This window comes from Thunnus albacares, chromosome 13 (genome assembly GCF_914725855.1).
Source record: "Thunnus albacares chromosome 13, fThuAlb1.1, whole genome shotgun sequence".
NCBI classification, from domain to species: Eukaryota; Metazoa; Chordata; class Actinopteri; order Scombriformes; family Scombridae; genus Thunnus; species Thunnus albacares.
The window spans coordinates 10,955,303-10,982,286 of NC_058118.1; the positions used below are offsets into that span (position 1 = coordinate 10,955,303).

A 26,984-nucleotide genomic window follows, 5' to 3' on the forward strand; every position below is an offset into this window, starting at 1 on the left:
TTGTGTGCAGCCGATCGTCACTCAGTACAACCCCGCAAGACTACAACAAGGCTGAGAGTGGGAGGGAGGACTTGGGAAGCAAAACATGGCGAAATAACAAGTTTGCCAGTACGCCGCAGTTTGAGGCTGCACTGTATATTGCAGTGTCGGAATACAACTACAAGTTCTGAAAATTTGGACGCCGGAGAACGAAATCAACGCTTAACTTTAAAGAGTCGAGGGCCCTAGTTTACAAGTATTACGGTGGCTGGCGAGAGCATAGTGCCTGCCTGTCTGCCTGCCTGCCTGTGTTTTCCCCGGAAGGTTGGCAGTGCTAGGCGCGACTGTCAACACAGAAAATGGATGAAGAAGTTAAGTTTATTCTGGAAAAAGACTGTTTAGCTTGCTAGCTTAGCCACGTTAGCTAACCAGTTACCGTTAACGCTAGGTTTAGACCGTTCGCTCGCACCTGACTCTGTAGTTATTCAGATTACCGTGCGCCTTTGCCCCGAAACTGGGGAATATTTAAGTCGTGTTAACAAGTTTGACAACTGCAGTTGCGTAGAATCGTGTCTCAAATGAGGGTATTATTCTATTTTTCCGCTCTAATCTTCTAGTAATATTCTGGGAGGACGTCTATTTTAGGCTAATAATGCCAGCTTGACAGTCGGTTCTGGTGCGGTGCGGACGGACCCGGACGCCATCACATCAGACGTTGCGTTCTCCTTAAAAAAACAACCGTTGCGTCGTGAGCAGTAAATGTTATTTTTACTTTATCAAACATAATAAGGAATGTCTCAGTGGTAGTGGTAGTTTTTTTTCTGTTTTTTTCCCGCGACACGCTTCATTTTTATCCTGGATAACATTGGCTGTAATGTTATACAGCAGCAGTCAAAATGAACGCAGCAAGGTGTTCAACAACAGTGGAGGTGCATTGCATTGAAAACCTGCCAGTTGTTAGAGCGGTGCCGATGGCCGGCTAACGGTGACGTTGACAGTTTGTTGAAATCTCCTATTTTAAGTTGAATGTGTTTTTTTTGCTCAGATATAGCTACCGGCATTTCTGTAAAAACAACTGCGGATAACATTATAGGTTTCGGCTAGAGTTGACGTGAGCTAGCCAGCTGGGTGCGTCTGTGGCAGCTCTATCTGCGATGTGTTTGCTAATCTAAGTGCTACCGTGTTGTTCAGCAACATTTCAGCATATCGGAAAGCCCGTTTGCTATATTTTCTCTACAGTAAAGCCATTTCGAGCTCACTCAACCCGCCACTTAAAAATTTCCCCAATCACTTCTTGTCAAATAAGTGGCTAACTTGTTAGCTAACGTGATAAGTTTCGCCAGCTATGTCTGAAAACGCCCCCACACGAAGCCTGGATGACATAGACCTCGCAGCTCTGAGGGTGAGTATTATTACAATATAAGTGTGGTGCGCTTTATTCATGTACAATTACTGCAGACGGGTTCATTAAATGTTATGTCATATGAACAGAAGTGTCAGTTTGCCTCTGACACAAGCACGACCATTTGACACCCACGCCACAAAGTTAAGGTGTGATAAACATCCCCTGGCCTTGTATTGTTATAGGCAGCTGTGTTGTTGTTGTAATATCACAGATTCAAATCAAAGATATTTTGTGATTTCTGCACCGCCATAATAAAGAATCACACTGTCCAGCCCAATAACTTTTCGTGATTAGCATGTACAAAACAAAAACATGAGAATGATGGCTGCTGGGCTGTAACACACCACACCTGTAGTCATTTTTTTATTGCACACAGCAGCCGTGATGGACATGTTCATTGTTTAATGATTAGTCTGTTCAGTGTTTCTTTTGTCTTTTCAACTAACAATGATATACTTTGAGATTGTGATGCGCTTCTTTTGCTTGAATGATTGTTGCTTTGAAATTGCTGTTTGATATGTGGATCATCATAAGAATCAGCCCAAATCTTCTCACCATACACTCGTGAATTTTGGATTTTAAAAAAAAAAAAATTGGTTTATTTTGGTTTGGATTACTGACAACATTCTTATAGTGTATATTTATAAAATACAACATATCAGATAGAACAATAAAGTTCTGGCTCACTTCCCTGAGGTTTACAGTGGTCCACCTTGAAGGCCTCAGTCTTTAAAATCTACCTGCTTATTTGATCAACCTCCTCTGCCAGGCAATGAATTAAATCAAATGGAAAACACAAATCTGCTCACCACTATCTCCATTTGCTGAAAAATCCTCTTTTCATGGGGACAGTTTCATAATTAAGACCATGGTTCTGACACTTCCTATTGATTTATCTTCTTGTCTCAATAGGTTTGAAAAAAATCTATATTTCTTTTTTGTTGCAGCAGTAAATCCCCTTAAGACAGACTCCTATTAAAATTATAAGACACATTTCATGCATTCAGTCACTGCTTTTTTGAAAAGACAGATTTCTTCAACATCTCCCACTCCAAGGTACAAATTTTAAACATGATCATAGTTATCACGTCATGTCTGTAGAAAATATCAAACAATTACTCAAAATGTGCATTAAAACTCTTAACTTTCTCCAGCATAATCTTAATTTTGTGGGAACTGTTTAATTCAGCGACAATAACATCTTGTAATGGAATATGAGGTCCTGACAGTAAAAACAGTGACTTTCCTCTTGGTTATTACCCCATTGAAAAAAATCTGTCACCTTAATTAATATTGTTGTGGAAAACACAAACAAAAACAGAAGAGAAGAACACACAAGTTTATTTCAAAACAATATCGAAGATGCAAAGTCAGTTAGTTGGTCTTGTCCAATTTTCAATCTCTCAGACCTAGTTATTTATAATAAAGCTATATAAAATGGGAATATGAGAATATTAGCCATATTATCTGAATTTATTTTAGTTGTGGCTGAAATGCTATCTTTTCATTGAACTTAGAGAATTGGATTATCATTCTCAACAATTTTTTTTGTGATTATTTTGGCCCAAACCAACTAGATTTTCAGTGACTTTCTTAAAACTTGAACAGCAATTTGTGGCCTGTGTAATTCATTGCAGTGGAAATAAATATGATATATCCACCAGGGCTGAACACATCTAACTGTGTTTGTAGGTGGTAGGTAGGTTAGATCGCTACACTAGTGACTCCTGATTGGTTGGCGTGCTGACCAATTACTTGTTTCTGGAAGGTGAAGTTATTGTTGAGTTTGAGTAATGGAGTAGTGTAAATGAAATCCATTTACCTCCATCATATGTTGATATGGTTTTGTGGCAGAAGTCTCAAAGACATAATCTGCTACCACTAGGAATAAGTGTTAACCGTGTTTTTGTGATTTTGAAGAACTGATCATTGAAGTGACTCAGTCACAGTGTTCTTCCTGAAACTTGCTTCAGGATACAGAATTTCTCCAGCATTACATAACTACAGTCCACTGTACACAGGCAACAACAAATGTCAGTGCCTCTAGCACTGGGGAAAATTAGGTCACCTGCACAGTTGTGTTGATTACAGGTGGCATAATAAATTGTACTCAGTGATCTTAAACCATAGGAAGTGAAGGAAGGTCATAGTCCAGTACAGCGCTTGCAGAATATGACCTTGCTGTGTTGTTTATTTAAAACTGTTGGAAAGCGACTTCTTTTATTTTCAGTTTCAAGCACTGAAAATTTGAGAGTGTGAGTGAAATATTGGATGCTGATTAGTGAGGAATGCCCTCTGGGAATTAAACTCATGAGAAATTTAGTCTTGTGATTTTAGTTGTTGCAGTGCAAACATCCCATGCATGTTCCTGCTATGTTAGACATAAGAAACCTTACACAAGTGTGAGTAAGTGTGAAAAATGGATACTGTAGAGTAATATTAAGAAAAGCTCTGCGCTTCACAAAGCCACATTGTAAACACCAGTGAAAGTTACACATGTTGGATATGAAATGACATCTCAATGTCAGATTATTTTGACATAGTGCTCATGAATTCACAATGTCATAATGTAAACTGACCTAAAGAAAGCTATTGGTTTAAAAAAAAAACAATTATTAAAATCCAGATGTTTGTGGATATTCTCTAATATTTGATGGTACAATTTTGGATGAATGTAATGAAGCCCATTTGCAAAGTGTTAACTGACAGCAATCCAATAATGTTAGTCATAAGTAATTCAAATTTGAAACATTGTTCAACCTCAACTTTGCAATATGCAAATTATGTTAGGTTGCAAAGCTAATTTAGATTCTGTTGAGATTACTTTCTTGAATTTGAAGAACATATTAAGATTTTGTGTTTGTAAAAGACTCCACAGAGCCAGCAAATATAAGTATTTAGGAAGAGATCTAAAAAGACTTAAATTCAACTAGACAATTATTGCCTAATGGTATTCAGAGAATTTAGAGTAGTGATTTTGGTGATGATTCTTGCAGCTGTGCGACCACAGATGTGGCAAGTCAGGCTATTTTAAAAAAGACTTCCTCTGTCAGCTAAGTTGACACCACTGCAGGAAACGTACTGTATTGTCAGCTTCCTTATGGACCCACACCAGTGTCTGTTAGAGTTAATACTCCCTTGAACTGAGGCTTTTCTCCTGACAACAGGCTGACATTTGGAAAAATTAATTGCGTTGTTCCCCGAGGTTCTCCAATTTATTTAACATGGCAGCATGATATCTGCTAGAGGTATCAGAGATGCCATTTTTCTGATTTCACCCACTAGTTTTACTGCTTCCTTGCCTACAGTTTGTTTTTTTTTCTTTTTTTTTTTTTTACGGTTTTATTGCTTTCAATTTGTTTGGCAATGTGTGTGCTGGTGGCGCTACTCCTCAAACAACCTAACCATACCCTTCCCCTTCTATCACTTCATTCCTCTCATCCCACTCTCTGCGCTGGACGTGGGTGACTCTAACGCCTCTTCTTCACCACCCACTCTATCGTTACATTATTCTCCTCCATACCATCATTCTCCTGCTCCTACTTTACGTCACAGTTCCTCCTCTTTTGTGTACATTTCACATAACATTCTTCAAGATCTGGCTGGTATGTTTTTATCATTATGTGAGCTTTGTGCATTTGCAGTAAATGAGTGGTCATTTCCCAATTTTACTGCCAAATCTTTCAGAAGTATGTATGCTATTTGTTTCCCATAAAATGTTCCCTGTCTCAAAGGAATTTTTCCCTGCCGTGTTGAAGGCAGAAAACCCGTCATTGGAAACAGATGAAAGCAGGATAGGTCATGATGTACATTCTAAACCCAAAGCAGCAGTCTCACCACCCACACATCTTCTTAAAGCCATATTGAAATTGCATGAAAGTGGAGCTGCTTGTCATTTTCCCTTGTCTCTTGGGGGAGGAGGGGGTTGCATAATTAAGTCAGAGCAACCTACTCGTTATTAGTGTCAGCAAAGTATGCGTTCATTTGCATGGAAACTTAAAACGAACAAATCAGGAAGAGGCCGGAAGTCACGTCCATGTTGTCACTATCCATCTTTGTATTTCTAATCTGGTGTCAATGTTTAGTGTATCTGCTTGTCTGTTTCCTTCATGTTAAATCTCGTGGGTGGACAGTGAGTGTGTGAGTGGGTGGCTAGGAAAATTAAGTTCAGATGATTTGTATGGAAATTGCTATATTTTATTTCAATTGGATTTATTGTACACGATAGGATCCATAGGGGTTCATTTTTGTAGATTTCTGTAGATTTATCTCACAGAGGCATGTGTGCTGCTCTTTCTGAATATTGTATGACTTTATGAATCCATCTCTGTCTCTCGTAGGATCCAGCAGGGATCTTTGAGCTGGTCGAGGTTGTCGGCAATGGGACATACGGGCAGGTGTACAAGGTGAGACGTGATGTGGAGCAATTTTAAATATTCAAGTCTAAATCACTTGTTGTTTTCATCACAAAAATATCAGGCCGAGTAAAACGGCAGGAAATGTTGTATTTTAGTTTCTATATCAGTTCATGAATAGAATAAAACTAGTGCATGTAAAACCTGGAATGATGAAGGACTTGAACTGAAGGCTTACAGGGCAACTCCATCGATTTTTTTACACATCAAAATCTGTGTTCATTACCACTGCATATGTGAAAAAAGTTGTAAGAATAAAGAAAAAAGAGCTGTGGGAAATCTGATAAACTGCAATTTCATGTCATTTGAGGCAACGGTCGGCTGGAGCTGACGACTACAAAAATGAAAAACAGTCTAGGGCAGTGGAGTTAGAAAAATGTGAGGTTACCAGACCTCTGTAGCCCACTCCTCATGTCTGCTTGAGGCCAGAGGCACGAGGCTACATTGGCTGCAACTAGCATAACACAACTGAAACTGTACAGTCGAGTGAATCAAGTGAAGTTGCATTGTGGGTAATGTAGGGGCAGGAAGAAGAATGCATGAAAAGTAATGAAATTGAAACTGTCCATTGTGAGGGGCATCCATCTTAAAAGAGATGCCATACTAAGTTGATGAGGAGTAATCTTTGAAGCATTCAAGACGACCAGCTGTCACCTGTACAATGACTTGCTGCAGCAAAACTGAGCAGACGAGAGCGTGAATAGAAAGGCTACTCAAGTGTCTGCAAATGTTCTGTACATAAATGTCTCACATTACAGCATATTTAGTTTATCTCTCTGTCAGTGAATTTTTCAGATGTCATCTGAACATTTTAAAGTGACTGTGACAGCGAGATAAGAGAGTCCAGTAGAAGGAAATCTAAAACTAAGAGTGGCGAAATGATGTGATGAAGCAATTAGTCGTACTTAATGGGCAACATTCAGAAAGATTCAGAGACAACGAGTCCAAGGTTCGTTTTCAACTTTACTGCCCGCTTCTCTTTGAATCAGGGCCGTCACGTGAAGACGGGCCAGCTGGCTGCCATCAAGGTGATGGATGTTACAGAGGAAGAGGAAGAGGAGATCAAAGCAGAAATCAACATGCTGAAAAAATACAGCCACCACCGCAACATAGCCACATACTACGGTGCCTTTGTCAAGAAGAGTCCACCAGGACATGATGACCAACTCTGGGTCCGTCTACCCTTGTAACTGTCCTGACGATTTTACAGCAGTGAGACTCATTTATTGCCCTCGCTAAGCTTGTGTTTGTGTGTGTGTGTAGCTGGTGATGGAGTTTTGTGGGGCTGGGTCAGTGACCGACCTGGTGAAAAACACTAAGGGCAGCTCTCTGAAGGAGGACTGGATTGCTTACATCTGCAGAGAGATCCTGAGGGTGAGAAATTGCAGCTGCACCAGTAAAAACCAGTCTGCAGCAGAGGTCTCTTGTTACTGACCGATTTTTGACTCCTTTCTCTGTCCAGGGCCTCTCTCACCTTCACGCCCATAAAGTCATCCACAGGGACATCAAGGGCCAGAACGTGCTGCTAACAGAGAATGCCGAGGTCAAACTTGGTATGTTGAACGCTTGAATGTTGAGCGTTTTTGGCTATTTCATCGCAGAAGTAAACATATGCTATCATCGTCTCACTCCCCTTCCTCCTCTGATTCCTTTGTCCACATTCAGTTGATTTTGGGGTGAGCGCTCAGTTGGACAGGACCGTGGGGCGTAGGAATACCTTCATTGGCACACCTTACTGGATGGCACCAGAGGTCATTGCCTGTGACGAGAACCCTGACTCCACCTACGACTACAGGGTAACAATAGCATTGTGTTTGTGTGAGCACTAAGCTGTGAGATCATATGAAAGCTAGAGACTGACTTGCTCCCCTGTGTGTTTTCCAGAGCGATATCTGGTCCTTGGGGATAACAGCCATTGAGATGGCAGAGGGAGCTCCGCGTAAGTGTACACACTCATCCGCACACGTATTTCACCTGTTTATGGTCGAATCATGAATTTCGATGTACTCAGCAGCAGATAATTTCTCATAGTCTCAAAACCCATTCTAAAAAAGACTTAATGAATGAATCTGTCTTGCATGTACGGCCTTGTTGTCTGTGCCTTCAGATGGACAGCTGACTCACTGTAATCAAGGTAGTGTAGTCGTGAGCTGGCAGTTGGCCTGCGGAGGCTGATTGCACAGAACTCTCTCGACTGCTTAGCGGGGAGATCTGTCTGCTTGGAGATTTGGTGTCAAACCTGACTAAGAGGACAAGAAAATCTCACTTAAGAGTAGCATCTAAAATGTTTATAGAATAAACCATAGATCTGGTAAAGAAACTCAATACTGAACAGCAGCAAATACGGCAAGAAACTTGTTGTGGCTGGTGTACTGTTACTGTAAATTTGCAACTATTATAACCCGTCTTTACTTATTGGTTTATTTAGTATTACATTGGACATTAAAGTAGTAGCAGAGAACACTTTCATTATGGGGGGCACCATTCTATGAGCTCTGTTGTTCCAAAATGTGTCTCCATTGTGCTGTTGTGCAGCCACATACCGCTAATTGTTCAGTCAGCGACAGACTGAGCTCTGTTGAATAAACCCCTGCGCTGTTAGGGCGTATATACACCGAGAATGGAATTCAGTGAAGAAGGAGACATCTTGTGCCCCGTAGTTACACTTAAAATTAAAAGTATTTCAGTATTCATAGATTCAGGATTTTTCAATGAGGGTAAAGGAGATGTAATTGTAAGAAATTCTTAACGAGAAAAACCACATCAGACACAAATTATTATTCAAAGCGGAGTATGCATTATGCATAATATGGAGAGTATGTAATATGTCTCAAAAGATGTCTGGAGGGGATCTTCAAGCATAAATTTAAGTGGAGTCTACCTCTTGTCGTCAAAATAAATTTGTACTATTGGCATAAAATTTATATGATCTGAAGCCTTTTTTCACATCACTGATGAGGAGCAGCTACAGACCATGCTGCTGCTGTGAATGACATAAGGCATCCAGGTTAACTGCCAAGCTGGTTTTGATGTACCATCATGAGAAACAGTAGATTTTTGTGCATTTAGCGTTTTAGAGTCAAATGATTCCATAGAACGTCTGTATTGATAACATGACCTCCAACATTTAGTGAAATAGGGGAGGGTGTGATAGGTGAACTATGAACAGTTTATTTATCCATCAGTTTTCCCATCATACAAACTACCTAAGACAAGACTGATATGTGTCATTGTTTCATTGAAAAGCATCATTGTGACAGTTACAAAACTGTTTGTATTTGCCTCACAGCGTATGCTACAATCAGACTCTCATTAACTTCTGGGAAAAATTTTCACCTGTCTCAGTTTGATTTTTTTAATTAGTTGTACATCACACATAATATATTTTCTGTGTGAATTATGAGGAAGTTCCAGAGCTAGATGTGTCTAAATGTTGTCAGCATTTCACAATTGCATTATTAGGCCCAAGGGTGACACAGTTTTTTATATATTTAAAAAAATATGAAGCAAGTTTCCAACTTAAACCACATCGTTTGTGGTTGCATGATAAGCTTACAGGTAACTTGTTTTTGAACATATGAATTCTTAAGCATCTTCTTTCCACACGCCTATCAGCAGACACTTCCTATACCTCTTCTATTTGTACACTTAAGCTTCAGGAAAACAAAGGGCTGTCAGTTTGGTAAATAAAAGGTAACAAGTTAAATATAGAGCTTTTGGACTATATGTTTAGGTTTGTAACTGATAAATTGAACAAACAGAACAGTTCACTCCAGGTATTTAATAAAACACAAAATGGGATGGCAGAGTACAACTGTGTCCTTGATCATTTCCACCGATAAAACTTCCAGCATCCTATTAGTGTGTGATCTAGTCCTTTAAATGAAAATAAACCACATTATCCTCCTGAATACTCATTTTGCTTAAATGTTCATACCATGTGAAATACATGTTAAACATGCATGTTATATGAAGCACATATTATCAGTATAACTGTGACGCCTCTGTTTTAATGTGGCACTTAAAATGCAGAAATTAACATTTCCTCTTGCCTTTGGCTGTCTCAGTCACGTTGCATATGTCCAAAAGACTGCGTTACAAAAGCCTATTTACTGTGTAACTCTAAAGCTAACCAGTCAGGTTTAGCTACCTACCTACGCTGGGAACACAATGACTCACAGTCCTTGCTCTTACATTCAATGTAACAATAAGCCTGAGGCACCAGGAAAGATTGGATAACAACAGCTGTACCCATGTTTAAAGATACGAAGAATATGTGTAATGGTGGCTTGTATTATTTACAAATGACCATGTGTATGAATATATGATATTGATACTGATATGCTTTTTCCTTCCTTGTACAGTAGTTGGATAGGAGGATTGAATTATACTCAACAACTCTTCTTTATTTCTGTAGCATTGTGTGACATGCACCCAATGAGAGCCCTCTTCTTGATTCCCAGGAATCCCCCTCCTAAACTTAAATCCAAAAAATGGTGAGTTTTTATATCTGTCTTATATATCTGTCTATTCTTGAATTGCAAATATTATTTACTGTCAAATCCTAGACAAGCTGATGCTCCCTTCACATTATGTAAAGTTTGTAAAACCCTTAAAGTCTTATAAAATCTAGCTTGTCTCCAAAAATAAGTTGAAATGAAAAAGGAGGTTTGGCCAAACCATTTTATGCAATAGAAAAAGGTGTAATTTTCACTGTCTAGTGCTGCACTGTAATGTGTATATTACACAATAGATAAATTCAGTTCTGGTCTTTTTCCCTGTCAAAATACATGGAAATATTTGTATGTAGTACGTCAGATAAAATGGCAAAAGACGCCTCATCACTATGAACAGTGAACATTTCCATCAAAAATTTGTTGATCACATTTTGTGATACTGCACTGAAATAATTAGTTATTACACACTTTCTGGAATAATTAGCTAGCTAAATCCATCAACAGTTACAGCAGGAGAGCATATTAATATGCAATTCAGTAACATGCTAATTCTGTTTACTTGATGTTAAAGAAACCAGGTTACTGCAGAGCAACAATAACCATGATAAGTACATATAAACACACTGAATAAGAACAGCACTGAGGGGAAAGAATGCTGATTGTACAAGAAACAATTCCAAATGAGGCTAGTTTCTCAAAGTAAATGGTGATCTTCTGCAGATTACTCCGAGTGCTTTCGCATCATTTCTCTCAATTGGGAAAGATGATATGGAAATCTGTCCCTCACTCCTATGTCAGAGTGTGAGTGGTCATGTGTTTTGTCTCAATAATGAGACTAAAGATGATTGCGAGCAAGACAAGAAGCTGAAGGTATTTTGACTAATTTGTCATGTTCTTCCTCCTACCCTGTTTTTTTGTTCCTGTTGCTTTTCCCACTTCTTGTTACTGGGCCCACATTCAGTATGCATTCAGAATGCAATGTTTCTACCACAATGTAGCTGTCAGCTGTCAAAATTAACAATTTTGCGAATATAAAACATAAGAGATGGAAACATCATCATGACCACTTTTAATATTATATAATGAACTCAACAACTCTTTGTTAATGTGTGACTTTGTACAGGTAATATTCATGAACTAGTTATAGTAGTTCATTGAATTATGTTTTATTGTTGTACCCAGAATTGTATTTGCAGTTTCAGTGAAAGTGTGTGTAGGAAGAACAAGCAACAGCTAGTAGTGAAGGAGCTTCTTTTGTTGTTAGTATACTGTTCACTCTGGTTACTGATTAATCTCAGATACTAGCCTCCATTTATGTAAAGACATGGCAGAATGAAATGAGTCACTGCAGGTTTTTTTTTTTTGTCAGTTTCTCAAGTGCTGTCACATAAGATGTTAGCATGAAACCTTAATGGCTTTCCGTTCACAGTACTGTTACAAAGGAAGATTCCTAGAATTTTTCTTTTTTTCTGAAATACTGACGCACACGATTCCTCCCAGAAAATGCTTGACATGCGAAAGGGGTTAAAGACAGACCTTGTCCCTCTTGAGTCTCTCTCTCTGAGCAGTGTTGGATCAGGGTTCTGGACAGTAACAGCCCAGCTGCCAACTGTTTCATGCCTCCCCTCCCTCACCCTCTCCCTCACCAGTTTTATCATCCACTAACCTCCCCCTTCCTCCCAGGTCCAAGAAATTCATTGACTTTATAGAGGGCTGTCTGGTGAAGACATACCCCAGCCGACCATCCACAGAACAGCTGCTCAAGCACTCCTTCATCAGGGACCAGCCCACTGAGCGCCAGGTCCGAATCCAACTCAAAGACCATATTGACCGTACTCGTAAGAAAAGGGGAGAGAAAGGTAAGCAGATGAGATGGGAGGAGCCTGGCATCACTGAGTTGACTTCAATCTATGTAACTCAAACAACATAGTCCCTTCTTGGAGTATACTGTAGGTTAATATGGCGAAAGGTGCTTTCATGTAATGTTCTGACTTTTGTTTATCCTATTTTTTTCTTTTAGAAGAGACCGAGTATGAGTACAGTGGTAGTGATGAGGAGGATGAAAATCGTGGTGATGACAGAGAGTCAAGGTAATAGCAGTTTGTCATCTCTGTCCTAGTAGTGGGCATCCTTGACTTGTGCTCACTGTGCTTCCCAAGATCCTCTCCCTCATATTATCAATTTGGGTCATCAGCTCAATCCTCAATGTGCCTGGTGAGTCCACCCTGAGGCGGGACTTCCAGCGTCTGCAGCAGGAGAACAAAGAGCGCTCGGAGGCTCACAAACGGCAGCAGGCCCAACTGGCTGCGCAGCGCAGGGACCCTGAGGAACACAAGAGGCAACTGCTGCATGACCGACAGAAACGCATCGAGGAGCAAAAGGAGCAGCGCCGCCGACTTGAGGAGGTAATGGTCAACTAGGGAATGGATACTCTTTGAAGGAATTGTTTTGACATTTTGTGAAATTTGTTATTTCCTTCCTTCCTGAGAGTAAGATGAAAAGAGCGATGACACTTTCATGGCTGTATGCTAAATATGGAGCTGGAGTCAGGGGGGAAACAGTCAGCCTGGCTCTCTCTAAAGTTCAAAAGTCTTCCTACCAGCCCCTGAGAGGTCTTAATTTTGGATCTGCAAAGTAAAATGCTTTATAAACTCAACTCTAAGGGTTTAGACCAGTGGTTCTCAAAGAGGTTCCAGGTGGTCCCCAGGAAAAAGGGGAATAATTTCTTTTCACTATAATTCTATCCATAAGTAACACAATGACAGATTGTATGACTATTCTGGACATGGGTTTCATACACTTTCTGTAATAAAACATCTAAAAGCAAAAATCTTATCAGATGGGGGACCCTGGGACAAAATCTTATCAAATGGGGGTCCGTGGTCTAATTTGTGTCAGTTTAGGGGCCCTTGATGTGAAGAAGTCTTAGAACCAGTAAGAGAATACTAATACTCAACTACCAACAATTAGATGTTTAAGGGATGTAGTTGATATGTAGTTTGAGTATCAGCAGTTGAACTTTGAAATTAAATACTGCCTGAACTTAAATCCCATACCTACTTCAGAGACTGAGAGCACATTCATTAGTCTGTAGATTAGATGCACTTGACATTCATAATAATGTTTGACATTAAATTAACCAAAACTTTTCACAACTGACTCGCAACTTGTGATCACAGGCTGTCTTTGTTTATTGGTGTTGGTTCCACTTGACATTCTCATACAATAATGTTATACAAAGATATCAGATTTTGTCAGGGATAGAGCAGCAGAGGCCTGGACTTATTTCTACCATTGACCTTGATTTCAGAATTCACTGTAAACCTGTTTGTTTCACAAGGGGCTCACGCACATGTTATACCACATGATGATAAGTTTTTAATTCAAAGTGTAATTGTACCAAGCGAAGAAAATATCAGGTTCCTTGTCTGTTATGCGCCCCGCTCTTGTCCTTATCCTTCAGCCACTTAACTAAATACTGTTGCCCTTTTCTATTCTTTGCCCTTTATCAAGTCTCCAATATTTACATCAGTGTTTGGTTTGCCATTGCTTGCTTTCGTCATAAATGCATGGTATTTGTGATTTGCCTCCTATAGTGGGCCAACGTCTTAAGACCAGTAAGAATAACAATGTTTGAACAGCTTGTATTTGGAAATTAGGAAATGCAGCACATATAAAATGAAGCCTATGCACTACATGGAAGCACATCAGTTCATTTTACCTATCCATCAGGTTTTCTTGTCACCAACTCAAAGCTTCCATCACTAAATAATAATGTGCAGGTACTGAACAAAAGCTGAGGTCAGCCTCACTGCCAACAGTACCTTTTCAACATTTTGTGCAATAACATTCATACTTAAATAAACAGGAGAAAAATGGGGAATAGAGTGACATTATTTACAGTAAAAGACGGTCCAGCTCCCTGCAACACCAGGTATAAATGATAAATTCTGCAAACATTTGGCTGGAGTGAGTTGTTTTGTTAGCATGATGTTTGTGAACTGCATGAAAACTGTGAAAAGGCTGTTTCACCTAAGGACTATGGAGATTAGGATCAGGATGCATTCATTTTTAAACCAGCCGGTCTCGAACACTCTAATACCACTAATCTGCTTGTTATGAGGCTGGAAAACATTAAAGCATTGTGAACCAGAACCTGAGGCAGCATGTGTTAATTTGACACAGAATGCATGGAAACTATATGCAGCCTATATTTACAATCTGTCATTTATTAAGGCTGTGAGTTTAAAGAATTAATTACAATTTAATCAGGCTGCCTAACAAGGTAGCTGTAATGAAGCATGGCTGCCAGCTGGCTCTTTTTAGTTGGACATGATATAAAGAAAACAGCCTAACTGAGAAATCAACTTATCCTTGGATTGTAGAATAACAAAGAAGGTAATACATATCTGCCCAAAGCAATCTTTTACTTCATATATATTGATTGTTTTGTATGAGAAGCATAGACTAATGTAAACAATCATTTGAAAAACGTTTAAGTAGTGTGTGTGTATATATACTGTTGTCATCAGTGTTTGCACACCATTGTATGAAATAATAGTTTCCACTGACTGCGGTGATCAGAATGCACGCACAGCACAAGCACTGGTGAAATATTCAAGCAGTTGACATAAAATCTTGATATGCACTTCTAATGTTGTCGATACTCACATTCCCTCAGTGTGTATTATCATGTCATGCTCTCTAGCTTTGAAGTCTCTAGTACAGAGTTGATAAATAGGCGTCATCACGGTGACGAACGGTCAAGATCTTTGAAAAATCCTTGTGGAATGCTCTGCTTTACAGTCTGCAGCCATTAGCCCTTGATAGCAGTTAATTTATCGATTGGCTGGTGGATCTTAGTCATTTTATGTATCATGTTACTGCATGCATCAAACAAACTTCACAAACATACCACTCTGTGTGCCTGATTGTCTGATTTTTGTGTTAGATTGTAATTTGTTATTGACCATAAAATAGAGATTAAAGATTTAGTACCTATCCTATGCTGTGATGTAACACTTTTCAGCTCATGTATGTGGTTGAAGATTTTGAAATACATATCTACATAACCCAGCTCATTGGTGACAAAGTGTGAGCAGCTGTGAAATGAAAGAGTTACATGGGATTTGAATGAGGCACACATAATTACACTGATATTGCCACTGTTAATATCAGTGCAATATTAAAAAGGTATTTACTGCAGCGAGGTTGTACTCCCCAAATCTAATACCTCCTCCCCCAATACTAAAGGGCCAACAACAATCCAGTGGACAAGAGTCTCTTGTGTCAGCACCAAGGTGAAGGTTCTCATTTCACCACAAAGAACAAAGCTTGTTGTTTCAATGTCCTTTTCAAAAAAGCAGATAAAAACTGCTCCCTGTCAAAAGGGAATAACTGTGGTCAGTTCAGGTTTGAATCAAAGCAGCACACTCAGGAGATGATTAGGATGCAATAGGTGTGTGTGTGTTTGTGAGAATGACTCACAGCCTCTATTCTCTGCCTCACACTCCCGCTCCCTTTTTATTTCTTCTTCCTGTTCTTTTCACAAAAAACAAGGGAGGGTTTGCTTATTAGCAGGCTATCCATTATAAATTCCCCCGTGCAAACAGAGCCTCTATGCTCATTTCTCTTTTTCCTGTCACCCTTCTCTCCCAGCAACAGAGAAAAGAGCGAGAGATGGTGAGGCAGCAAGAAAAAGGTCCCCATCGGAGACTCGACGATATGAGACGGGAGGAAGATAGAAGGTTGGCTGAGAGGGAGCAGGTAACCAACCAAGGGAGACGCGAGGCTGCAGTCAGCCAATCAGTGTGAAGTGTGGGTGTGTCTAGCAGCAACACTGTGCAAGTTGCTCTGGTGGTGAAATTCCATGAGTAGGTTGCCATAGCAGCAAGGGTCTAAATTAGTGTATTTATTCAGAGATGAGTTTTCTGTGGGTGAGCTCTCTGCGTCTCTCTTGCTCCATTTCCAGTCTACCCTCAATAACACAAGAGTCTGGCATCATATCACCATCACCTTGTAGTGCCAAATACTGATTTCGTGTTAGTTTGAGAACTTACATCAATCACAGTTCATAAAAATCAAATTTTTCTTACTTATCTAAATCTGTCTATCACAATCTCTAGACATGTTATGCTAACTTTTATCTGTTTCTATTCCAACTCCTGAACGGGGACAGTGCATGTTTTCTCGCTAAAATTCAGTGTTAGAATTGTTGATTTTTATCAGTACAACACATGGTTTCTGTTGTTTACTGGAATGGCATTGCATAACTGTTTTCTGCTTCTATCCTCTACCCCTCCCCCCCCATATACTTTCCTTTCTCTTTTCCCACTTTAATTCCTATCATTCCTGCCTCCTCACCTTTCCTCAGGAGTTTATCAGACATAAGTTAGAAGAAGAGCAGCGGCAATTAGAAATCCTTCAGCAGCAGCTGCTTCAGGAGCAGGCACTGCTTATGGTAACTCACTACTCCTTTATTGTGTCTTGTCTTGACTGCAGAGGTTCCCATGTCCTCTTTTATATATAATAATTACATATATTATAATACCTCACCAATAAAGAAACTGATTGATCAGCTCTGACATAAACTGTCCTCGATAACAAAATGGCTTGTTTTTGACAAAACAAACACCACAGTCTAACATGTCTGCTTGTGTTTGGGATAGATCATTTGAGATGGAGTAAATAGAAGCTTAAATGAATATTGTTACAATCAGATTTTAATATCTATTTGTAACAAAATAAGTAGATTGAGCTTCTAGATGTGCAGCACCTTGATGTAGATGGTCTCTACATGTTGCAGAGTATGTGCACAGCCCTCAGAGTATTGAATGATATTTTGAAAAGGCAAACACTAACCTAGTTTTTTTTAGAGGGCAGTTTTGGGCAGCTGTCAGTGTATCAGTGTAAATGTATCTTGCTTACACTGGAGGGAAGAATTGCCACTCTCCTGACAGCTTTGTTTTAGCTAGGTTGTGTGGAGCGTAGGAGTTGCTCTCGTTTCGATTGAGCTGTAGCTCTTTGTTCCTGCTTTTTGGAGGGAGAAATAACCCAATTCTCATAATTGTATGCATTAGACAATTGAGATTTCTTCATACAGTATGGACCAAAGAACAGGGAAGTGTCCCTGGACCATATTTGGTGGTTCAGAACCATGTTCAAGGGCAATTATCAGAGATATCGTGTGCAGCAAAGCCCCAGAAATGGTGCCGGGCTGTGAGGTGATTTTGGCACAGTGGCCATAGTTGGTATTCCAGGATCATGTGATGTACAGTACATTAGGCCAGAAAAACACACCGTACGTTCCCATACACAGTCATTACAAAAGGAACAATTGTAAAGCAGGGAATACACACTCCAAAATGATTTAATTACATTAGGAAATCTCTAATGTGCATGCTCTCAACTGCCTCAGCCATAAAGGTCTCTAGGACGCATGTAATATGGGCCCAATAATGTGGAAAGCCTCTGTTAGCCTGAAAGATGTTTGTTTGTTTGTTTCATTGGAATGAATAGGACTATCTTTGAATATAGTATCCAGTTCCCTTAATACACATGTAGTGTACAATAGATGTGAGCTACTCTACTGTTGCTAGCTCACAGCTGTAAAAACACCTGCCTTTAATAAACTCCATTCCTCTCAATATTTTAATCAAATGTGTTCATTCTAACCTAACACTTACTTTTTCCACATTAAAAGCCTTCCTGTAGCTTTCGTTAGATCCAATGAAGACAGTAAAATGTTAGGACAAATAGAACTGAATTTCTTGTGAAATCTAACAAAAGGCATGAATCAAGAGAGAGAGAACCAGTGGAGGGCTTTGATCAGCAGCTGCAGGAAGTGTGATGTCAGCCACAGTTGATTGCTAAATGTTGATAAATGTTGGTTTATCTACACTCTGTGATTCTGTTTTTCATTAGAGAACATTTCATCTGTTAAATGAAAGTATGAACAGGAACTCAGGAGTACGGCCACAGTCTGAGCTTCTGTCCACAGTTTTAGTGTTGTTGAGCCTCCTTCAGTAAAGAATATCAGTATTCTATGATCTCATATTCTGTATGAAAATACATATACTGTATAAGCATATAATCATAATAAAACAAAAGAACCAAAACTGTTCAAAACCTTGAAATTAAATATGTCCATGTTGTCCAGTAGCTGCATATCTATGTCAGAGTCATGGTGGCAGCAGGGCAGGAAGAGCAGCCTATGTCCTTCTCCACAGCAGCTTACTCAAGGTCCCTCTGAGAGGTGCACTGTAATCCCTCCATTGTGTCCCCCCGTCTACTCTAAAGTTCCCTCCCACACAGGGAAGCACCTGGGTGAGGCATCCTCACCAGGTGCCAGCCAAACTTGGTTTTTATCACTGTGGGGGAACACCACACGTCTCCTAAATTGCTACGCTGCCTATTCTGTCAAGCATCCCGAGCCTTCCTGTGGAGAAAACTAATTTTGGTCGTTTGTATCCAGAATCTTATCATCGGCATCAGAATGAAGATTGACGTGTTAATCTAGCTCTCAGCGTTGTCGCCCATAATGATTTGCAATTTAAGCAGTTAAGAAAAAGAACAATGAAGAACAAATTGACAAGTCTTTAACTTTCTGGGGAAGTTAATTTTGATGATATATACCAAAAATTGTTTAAATGTATCAAACGTACCTTTATGTGAAACATTCAGAAATCAGTGAAAAGCTTATCTCTGCTGCTGCAAGATGCATTGTGAATTCAGTGACTCAGGGTTTAAACTCTCTTCATTTTTCTGTTATATCTTGTGTCTTGTGAAGGCAGTGACCATCAAATATCTGGGAGACTCATGCAGCTTAGTACAATAAAAAAAAAAAACACAATAAGTCAACTGACTCACATTTAAATCCTTTGTTGTAACATACAGCATAAAATGTTCAGCCACAGAAACGATCAATATTCTTTTGATGTGGGTTGGTAATTGACTACCGTACTAAAAATAGGAACACACACTTGGAGATGATAAATTCTGCCCAAAAACATTATTATCTCAGCAGATGAAATCAGTGGTGGCCAGCTGAAAAAGCGAATGCTGACCTGCTGTTGGTGTGGGTACATTGGCTTGGTTATGACCTGTCTCACCCCGTGTGCTGTGTCCAGTCTGAGGCAAGCAACGGCTTAACTGCAGTGTGTCTCTTTGCTCAGGAGTATAAACGCAAGCAACTGGAGGAGCAGCGTCAGTCGGAACGGCTGCAAAGGCAGCTGCAGCAGGAGCATGCTTACCTGGTGTCCCTGCAACAGCAGCAGCAGGAAAAGAAGCCCCAGCTCTACCACTACAACAAAAACCTGGAGCCCAACAACAAACCTACTTGGGCCCGTGAGGTAGAAATGATTTGAAACATTATACACCGCAGTCAAACTACTGTACACAGCTGCAGACGAAATCCATCTTTCACTGTCGTCCATATTTCAGGTGGAGGAGCGAAGTAAGCTCAACAGACAGGGATCACCCAAAATCTGCACCACAGTCTCCGACACTGCCATCCAGTCACGCTCGGACTCAATCAGCCAGTCAGGAGTGGTCCAGTCTGCTCAGACCCCACCAATGCAGAGGCCCGTTGAACCGCAAGGGGGGCAGAGCAAGGTGGGTGTTTGAAGTGTTTGCATAAAAACATCAGAAGATAAAGTTGCTTCTGCCTCTCTGCCCTTAAATTCTTTAGCAGCTTTACCCTCAGATTCTTTGTCTTTGCTACCTTATTTATGCATTTTTCTTCTTTTCTCTTCTTTCCCTCTCCACATCTGTCAATACTTTGAACACAACTTTTGCACTCTTCTCCACTTCCTCCTCCGCTTCTCTGAATGTCTCACGCACTCTTCCCTCTGCTCCGCTGCTCCACCTTCCTGGTGCGCTGCTGCTCCTGTCCTCTGCAGTTCCAGATGGCTCACTTGGTTCCACTGAAGCCTTATGCTGCCCCTGTCCCTCGCTCCCAGTCCCTCTGTGACCAGCCCACTAAGACCATGTCCGCCTTCCCCACCCAGGATCCCTCCCTTACGCCCACACCCCGCCCCATCCACTCTAGAGAGCTGGTTCGTCAGAACTCAGACCCCACCTCTGAGAACCCAGCACCACAGGTACACCAAATCAGAGAGGATCGTGGCCCCTGGATCCGCCTGCCAGATGTGGAACTCCCACCCAAGGTAAGGGGCTAGGGGCTGGTTTCTGCTGGAAACATGACACTCTATAATTATTGTTGGTTGTAAAGAGTATTATTAGGTTTAAAAGAACTTGATTAAAATACTGGTGAATGTAAGGCTATGACTTTGCTGTCCTCAGATCCCCCAGAGGACAGCATCTATTGCCACAGCTCTCAACACCAACCTGACCTCTGGCATAAGGCATCCAGTGAGAGCCAGGTACTGGAGTCAGCCAAATGCTTTGATCAGATATTTCTTTCAATTTGTGCCTTTTTAAACAGCGATAGGTTTTAATGACAGCCTGAGATAACTGATTTGTATCCTCAACCATGGCAGCAATCCAGATCTCAGCCGCAATGATCGCTGGGAGAGAGGAGACAGTATCAGCATCATATCCAATCTTCCCCAGACCGGCTCTCTAGAGAGGCATCGCATCCTCAGTGAGTCCCTGCCTCCCAATTGCTATTTCTCTGCAGACTGTCCTCGCAGTAAGTCTGATTTCAGAATTATAACTACACTCTGCGCCAATTGTTATTTTCAGGTTCCTCCAAAATGGATTCACCCATTCTCTCCCATGACAGTCGTCACAAGCCGGGGGAGTCTCGCACTTCCTCTCGCCCCGGGCGCCCTGCTGTAAGTGGTTCTTTCAAACTTACATTGTGTTGGCTGTCTCTGCAGTATCCCCTACTTATAAAACTAGTTTTAACATAACTGAATGAGCGCATGCAACACATTATTGGTCAGTTAAGCAGTTAAAAAATAAAAGGCACTAACTTACATGTACAGACCTGTTCTGTAAATGGAGATGTCTTATTTCAACTCACATAACTTTTCTTTTACGCTCTATATACTCCACACTGTTACTGTTTCCCTTCATGTTTCTCCTCTTCTTAAATCCCTGTTTGTTGACTTTACCTCTAATGTACAGAGTTACAAGAGAGCTATAGGAGAGGTTAGTATCACTGTGGCTTGGTGTGTTGCAAAATGTTCAGTGTTCATGCTTGAGTTTGTATCTGCGATTACTGGCTGCTGTACATCTTCATATTGACTCCACACTGTATTAATTTATTGTGGAAATTATGTTTTTTCTTTGTCTACATAAAGGCTTTTTTTAATGTGTTTGCTTTTTGTTTTCTGTTACTAAACACTCACCACAGGCCTTGTAACCATGCCCTGAAAATCATCCCAAAAATATCATCATGTGACAGAGTGTTGGGACTCTAAAAGCAATCTCTTACATGAAATTGTTTCTGAGCCCCTCCTGCTGACAACCCCCTCATCTTCAGTTGTGTCTTGATTTTCTTTAATATTAGTATTGTATATATTTCTGTTGTGTCATTTGCAGCTTTATTTGGAACTTGATGTTGTGTTTGAAACATTTTTTTTCTTTAAGTAAATGGTGCTGAATGTTTGTGCAGGACCACGGCCTCTTTGCGAAGGAGCGCGCTGAGGAGCAGCCGAGGCCACCAGTCAAGGCCAACGATTACTCCTCCTCCTCAGAGAGCAGCGAGAGTAGCGAGGAGAGCGAGAGCGGCGAGGGAGCGGAGGAGGAAGAGAGCCCCACAGATCGGTAACACTAACACCTACAAGGAAGCAAAGAATTCAGTACTTCCTGTTGAAACGGGTCACTCTCTTTTCAGTCCTCTCCATCAAGCTCGAGGTCATATCACCTCTTTGACCTCTGTTCGTCTTTTCTTTTCAGTCACAGGGATGCAGACACCGATTCAGTCAACACCATGGTGGTTCATGAAGACGAGGGTGAGGGGGGAGAAGGAGAGCAGGCTGGAGGTTATGGAGATCAGACCATGCTGGTGCAGAGGGTGAGTCATCTGTACATGTAATGAAGCTGAAAATGTATTGTGACCTGAAGGAAAAATCAACGCAAGACATGTCAAACAATGTTGCAAAACAGCAAGACAAGGGCACTGGTTGCATGTTGTTGTTTGGTGTTTTAATGTCAACACCTCAGAGCCAAAGAGCGGTTTTGTGCATTCACCAATCTGCACCAATGTTCAGAAATTGTTCCATAATGGAATATAGCTTAACAGAAACTCTGTTACAAGCCTGTATAGTTACTGAACAGATCCTCTGCAACTGAAATTTGTATTTTATTTCATACGTTGCCTAAAGCCACCTTATGTTAGGTTGGCATAAATCTAGATATTTGGAGAGACTTCAATATGATTCATTGACAGACAGCAAACATATTGCAAGTGGCTCATGATAACTTAAGTGTGGGAAGTGTCACCTTCATTTAAGTGCAGTACTTTTGTGTGTCGATGTATGTGTGTGTTTGTATTTGAATTTGCAATAAGCATCAAATGTTTGTGCCAAGTTTTCCGTACCAGTCTGTCTCTCTTGCTGCTTAGAAATTCAGCTGCATCACATTTAACAATGGCATTCTCGGTACCCACTGCATTGGACGATCACTGAGCATGTGTCTAATATGGATTTGAATGATGCAAAACGGAGGGTGTAGATTATCATATTTTTTGAAAAACATCCCATACAGTTTGCATAGACCATACATTTCTAGTCCTTTTGTAGAAAATTTGTCAGTTTAAAAAACTTTTCCGTATCATACAATAAGTTCAGTATCTTGTTTCCTTACTCTGATAGTTAAACCCCCTCTTGCATGTTCAGTTTCTGCTGTAAGCTTGGGAAAAATCCAGACTGTATATGGAGTCATTTAGATGATGGTGACAGAAAGCAGAACAAATTTCTAGGGAATCATTTTTTGTTTTTTGTTTTTTTTTACAGAAGTATGTAAACAAAAATGGCAAATCAGTTGGAAGAAAAGGCACATCAACTGGCTCTCCCAGTGTGCTTCATTTTTGTGGTTACTGTGATGTGCTAATCAAACAGGTCATACCCTGCTCATCGATGCAGCAGATAAGCCTCTATACAAATCTGTCACGGATATTATGTAACACATGGATTTGTGTGTGTGTGTGTGTGTGTGTTCCTCTTTTACCTGAAAGACCCCAGAGAAGCGGAGCCATAATGGATACACTAACTTGCCAGATGTGGTGCAGCCCTCCCACTCCCCCACTGATTCAGCCACTCACTCTTCCCCTGGGAAAGACTCTGTGTATGATGTAAGTTTTACTGATGCTAAGTATATCAGTCCTAAATTCCCGGGTTTATTTTTATGTGTTCCAGATATGTCATGAAGTCCACCCACAACACACTGAATTTCATGACACCCAGTTCAGTTTGTTAGGGGACTATCATCAAAAAATATATTTTTCAAAATTGTTGCTTCAGTGTCACATAGAAAATATATGAGATTTTAACAATCTCACTGACATGATGTTGAGTTAAACTACACTGTATTATTTTTATTCTCTGTTCCACCAGTATCAGTCCAGAGGTTTGGTTAAGGCATCTGGCAAGTCCTCCTTCACAACCTTTGTGGATCTGGGCATGTACCAGTCACCAGGAGGTACAGGAGATAACATGTCCATCACTGGTGAGTCAGAAACATCTGCTCAGAGTTTCTTGAACATTAAACAAGGAAGCTACACCACCTAGACCTTTTTATATACCTTATATACTTGTGTCTAGTTCCAAACCTTGTACCATTTTGCCCCGGTTTGTGTTTTCCCTGCCTAATCAAGCCATGTCCATCGCTGCCTCCTTGTATAGGCTCCAGGTTTGAGCAGCTGAAGATGGAGGTGAGAAAAGGATCCATGGTGAATGTAAATCCCACCAACACACGTCCCCCCAATGACACGCCTGAGATCCGCAAGTACAAGAAGAGGTTCAACTCTGAGATCCTGTGTGCTGCTCTCTGGGGTGAGATGGGATTCAACACATGAGTATAAATACATAAAAAAAACTAAATACCAAGACTGGATACCTTAAACTAGCTATATTACTTAAAATATGGTATCTTCCACAGAGACTCAAGTTTAAAATATAGTCCAAGCATCAAGTTATTTTAATGTTCCTTATCTTTAGAACTAATATGTCAACTCCAGCATTGCTCCATGTGACATGAAAATTACATTTGAGGCCACCGTGTACCTGTAATTGTCTTTGCGTGACATTAATGGCTCTTCCAGAGAGAACACGGCGGATCTACTTGCATCATCAAAGCAAATTTTTTCTAATGAATTCCTGCTCTTCTCACCTCTTTGTAAAAGCTGTTTTCCATAAGTGCCACCTTTTGCCTAGTTGATGACTGTCAACTTTTCTTTTTATGTACCAAACTGTGTAATTATTGTTTAAAAAAAGTGTGTTAGACTCAACAATATAACCTTGAAAGTCTCTTCTACATCTTCAAATAGACTTGTAGATACAGTAGTTAATGGGTGAGGTTACACACACAGTTACATTACATCCATTAAAAAATATCTTTTCATACTTTACCTCTGAACAAAATAAAATATTACGAGAGTGGAGTTGCTGCAGGTTATGATGTGAAAATGAAAGCGTACAAAATGACAAATACCAGGAGTTACAACTCAAGGATACTGCTATGTTATTTTTAGCTTTGGCCAGAGGAAAGGAAATAATTAGAATTATTTTATGCAAAATGAAAAAGGCTTTCTATTTGTGCATGTGTGTCCCCAGGTGTGAACCTGTTGGTGGGCACAGAGAACGGTTTGAAGCTGCTGGACCGTAGTGGTCAGGGCAAGGTTTACCCCCTCATCAACTCCCGCAGGTTCCAACAGATGGACGTCCTGGAGGGCCTCAATCTGCTCATCACCATATCAGGTCATTATTGCTACAGATCACCAGGCTGCTCTCACTACAGTGTGTTAAAGCTGTTTGTGGTTTTGATATTAGACTCTCATCTTTAATGGGATGCCAAGTACTAGATGCCAAATTGTGCTCGTGCTAATTCAGAGGGATTATTTTGCATTTTGACTTTACACATTTCTTTTCACTGCATATTAGAGCTTGTAGATGTTGAGGAAAGATTATATTACAATATTAAAACAAAACACCTTGCTTTCATAAGAATATTAAGCCAATTACTGATGCTTCTATAGTAATAGTAAAGAAATGAGTTTCTTTTCTAATTGAGCTCCTGCTGTGTTTATTAAGGCAAGAAAAACAAGGTGCGTGTCTACTACCTGGCCTGGCTGAGGAATAAGATCCTCCACAATGACCCAGAGGTGGAGAAGAAGCAAGGCTGGACCACTGTGGGCGAGATGGAGGGTTGCGTGCATTACAAAGTCGGTGAGTGACAGACAATGGCTTTTTATTACCGCCATCTATTCCACTCCCAACTAACTCTCATAAATGCATTCGGCATGGTGAATTATTGATCGCAAGGATCTGATGTCCGATGGCTTTGTGTTTGTTCTATGTAGTGAAATATGAGAGGATAAAGTTCCTGGTGATTGCTTTGAAGAATGCAGTGGAGGTGTATGCCTGGGCGCCCAAGCCTTATCACAAATTCATGGCCTTCAAGGTAAGTCTCCTCTTTCCTATGAGCTGGATATGTGTGATCAGTCAACCGGAGGAGCATTCAATTAGATTATCTTCTCACGCTCACTCACTTTCTACCCCTCCCTCCCTCCCCCCCCCAACTCCTCTGAACCAGTCTTTTGCAGACCTGCCACACAGGCCTGTCCTTGTCGACCTGACGGTGGAAGAGGGTCAGAGGTTGAAGGTCATCTACGGATCTTGTGCTGGCTTCCATGCCATCGACGTGGACTCCGGAAACAACTATGACATTTACATCCCAGTTCATGTAAGTCGTGCAGCTGTGAGACAGCAGCGTCGTGGGAGATGATGTGAAACCTACAGGAGCTCATCCCCTCTTATTTTCATCTCACACAGATCCAGAGCCACGTGACACCTCATGCAATCGTATTCCTGCCCAGCTCAGACGGCATGGAGATGCTGCTGTGCTATGAGGATGAGGGCGTCTACGTCAACACCTACGGACGTATCATCAAGGATGTCGTCCTGCAGTGGGGAGAAATGCCCACATCTGTTGGTATGTGTCAAATCCAAAAACTAACTGACAAGGATAAAAGCGTATGTATCATCTGTAATCAGCTTGTCTTGTACTAATACGGTACTTTGCTCTGCAGCTCATATCTGCTCAAATCAGATCATGGGCTGGGGAGAAAAGGCCATCGAGATCCGTTCTGTGGAGACGGGCCACCTGGACGGTGTCTTCATGCACAAAAGAGCTCAGCGGCTGAAGTTCCTTTGCGAGAGGAATGACAAGGTAAGAGAGGCAAACACTTATAATGAGGTCCCTACCAGAGGCTGAATTCAAAGACGTCGCTGTACATACATGTGTCTTCGTGCTGTTCCTCAGGTGTTCTTTGCGTCAGTGCGGTCTGGAGGCAGCAGCCAGGTGTACTTCATGACCTTGAACAGAAACTGCATCATGAACTGGTGAAGGATCAGCCGCTCTGGTCAGTGTGCAGAACCCAGCGGGGTTCGGATAAGGAAGTGCATCGGAAATTCTCGCAAAAGAACGCATGCACACAACACCTCTCTCTCTTTTTCTCCAGCTCACTGTCACTCACGCATTCATATTCCAAAGACACACACACACACACACATAAACACACATGCTCTGATACACATACAC

The 26,984-nt window shown here is 40.8% G+C and overlaps 1 protein-coding gene across 6 annotated transcripts; it reads left to right on the forward strand.

Moving 5' to 3' along the window:
• Window positions 1-26,984, forward strand: mink1 (misshapen-like kinase 1). Of its 6 annotated transcripts, none has more exons than XM_044371192.1 (32): window positions 1-1,381; window positions 5,725-5,790; window positions 6,789-6,971; window positions 7,063-7,173; window positions 7,262-7,352; window positions 7,465-7,595; window positions 7,684-7,738; window positions 10,217-10,295; window positions 11,940-12,115; window positions 12,277-12,346; window positions 12,451-12,661; window positions 15,915-16,022; window positions 16,630-16,716; window positions 19,433-19,606; window positions 19,698-19,868; window positions 20,156-20,422; window positions 20,559-20,638; window positions 20,756-20,859; window positions 20,961-21,052; window positions 21,348-21,371; window positions 21,838-21,989; window positions 22,122-22,239; window positions 23,401-23,517; window positions 23,780-23,891; window positions 24,068-24,217; window positions 24,998-25,141; window positions 25,475-25,609; window positions 25,744-25,844; window positions 25,977-26,126; window positions 26,216-26,375; window positions 26,473-26,612; window positions 26,706-26,984. In XM_044371192.1, the coding sequence occupies exons 1-32, from the start codon at window positions 1,325-1,327 to the stop codon at window positions 26,787-26,789; spliced, it is 3,900 nt and encodes a 1,299-aa protein (XP_044227127.1). In that variant the 5' UTR covers window positions 1-1,324; the 3' UTR covers window positions 26,790-26,984. The 6 variants fall into 6 exon arrangements, with proteins under 6 accessions (XP_044227127.1, XP_044227126.1, XP_044227130.1 ...); XM_044371191.1 differs by having other exon boundaries at window positions 2-1,381; window positions 19,430-19,606; XM_044371195.1 differs by having other exon boundaries at window positions 2-1,381; window positions 19,430-19,606; window positions 20,264-20,422.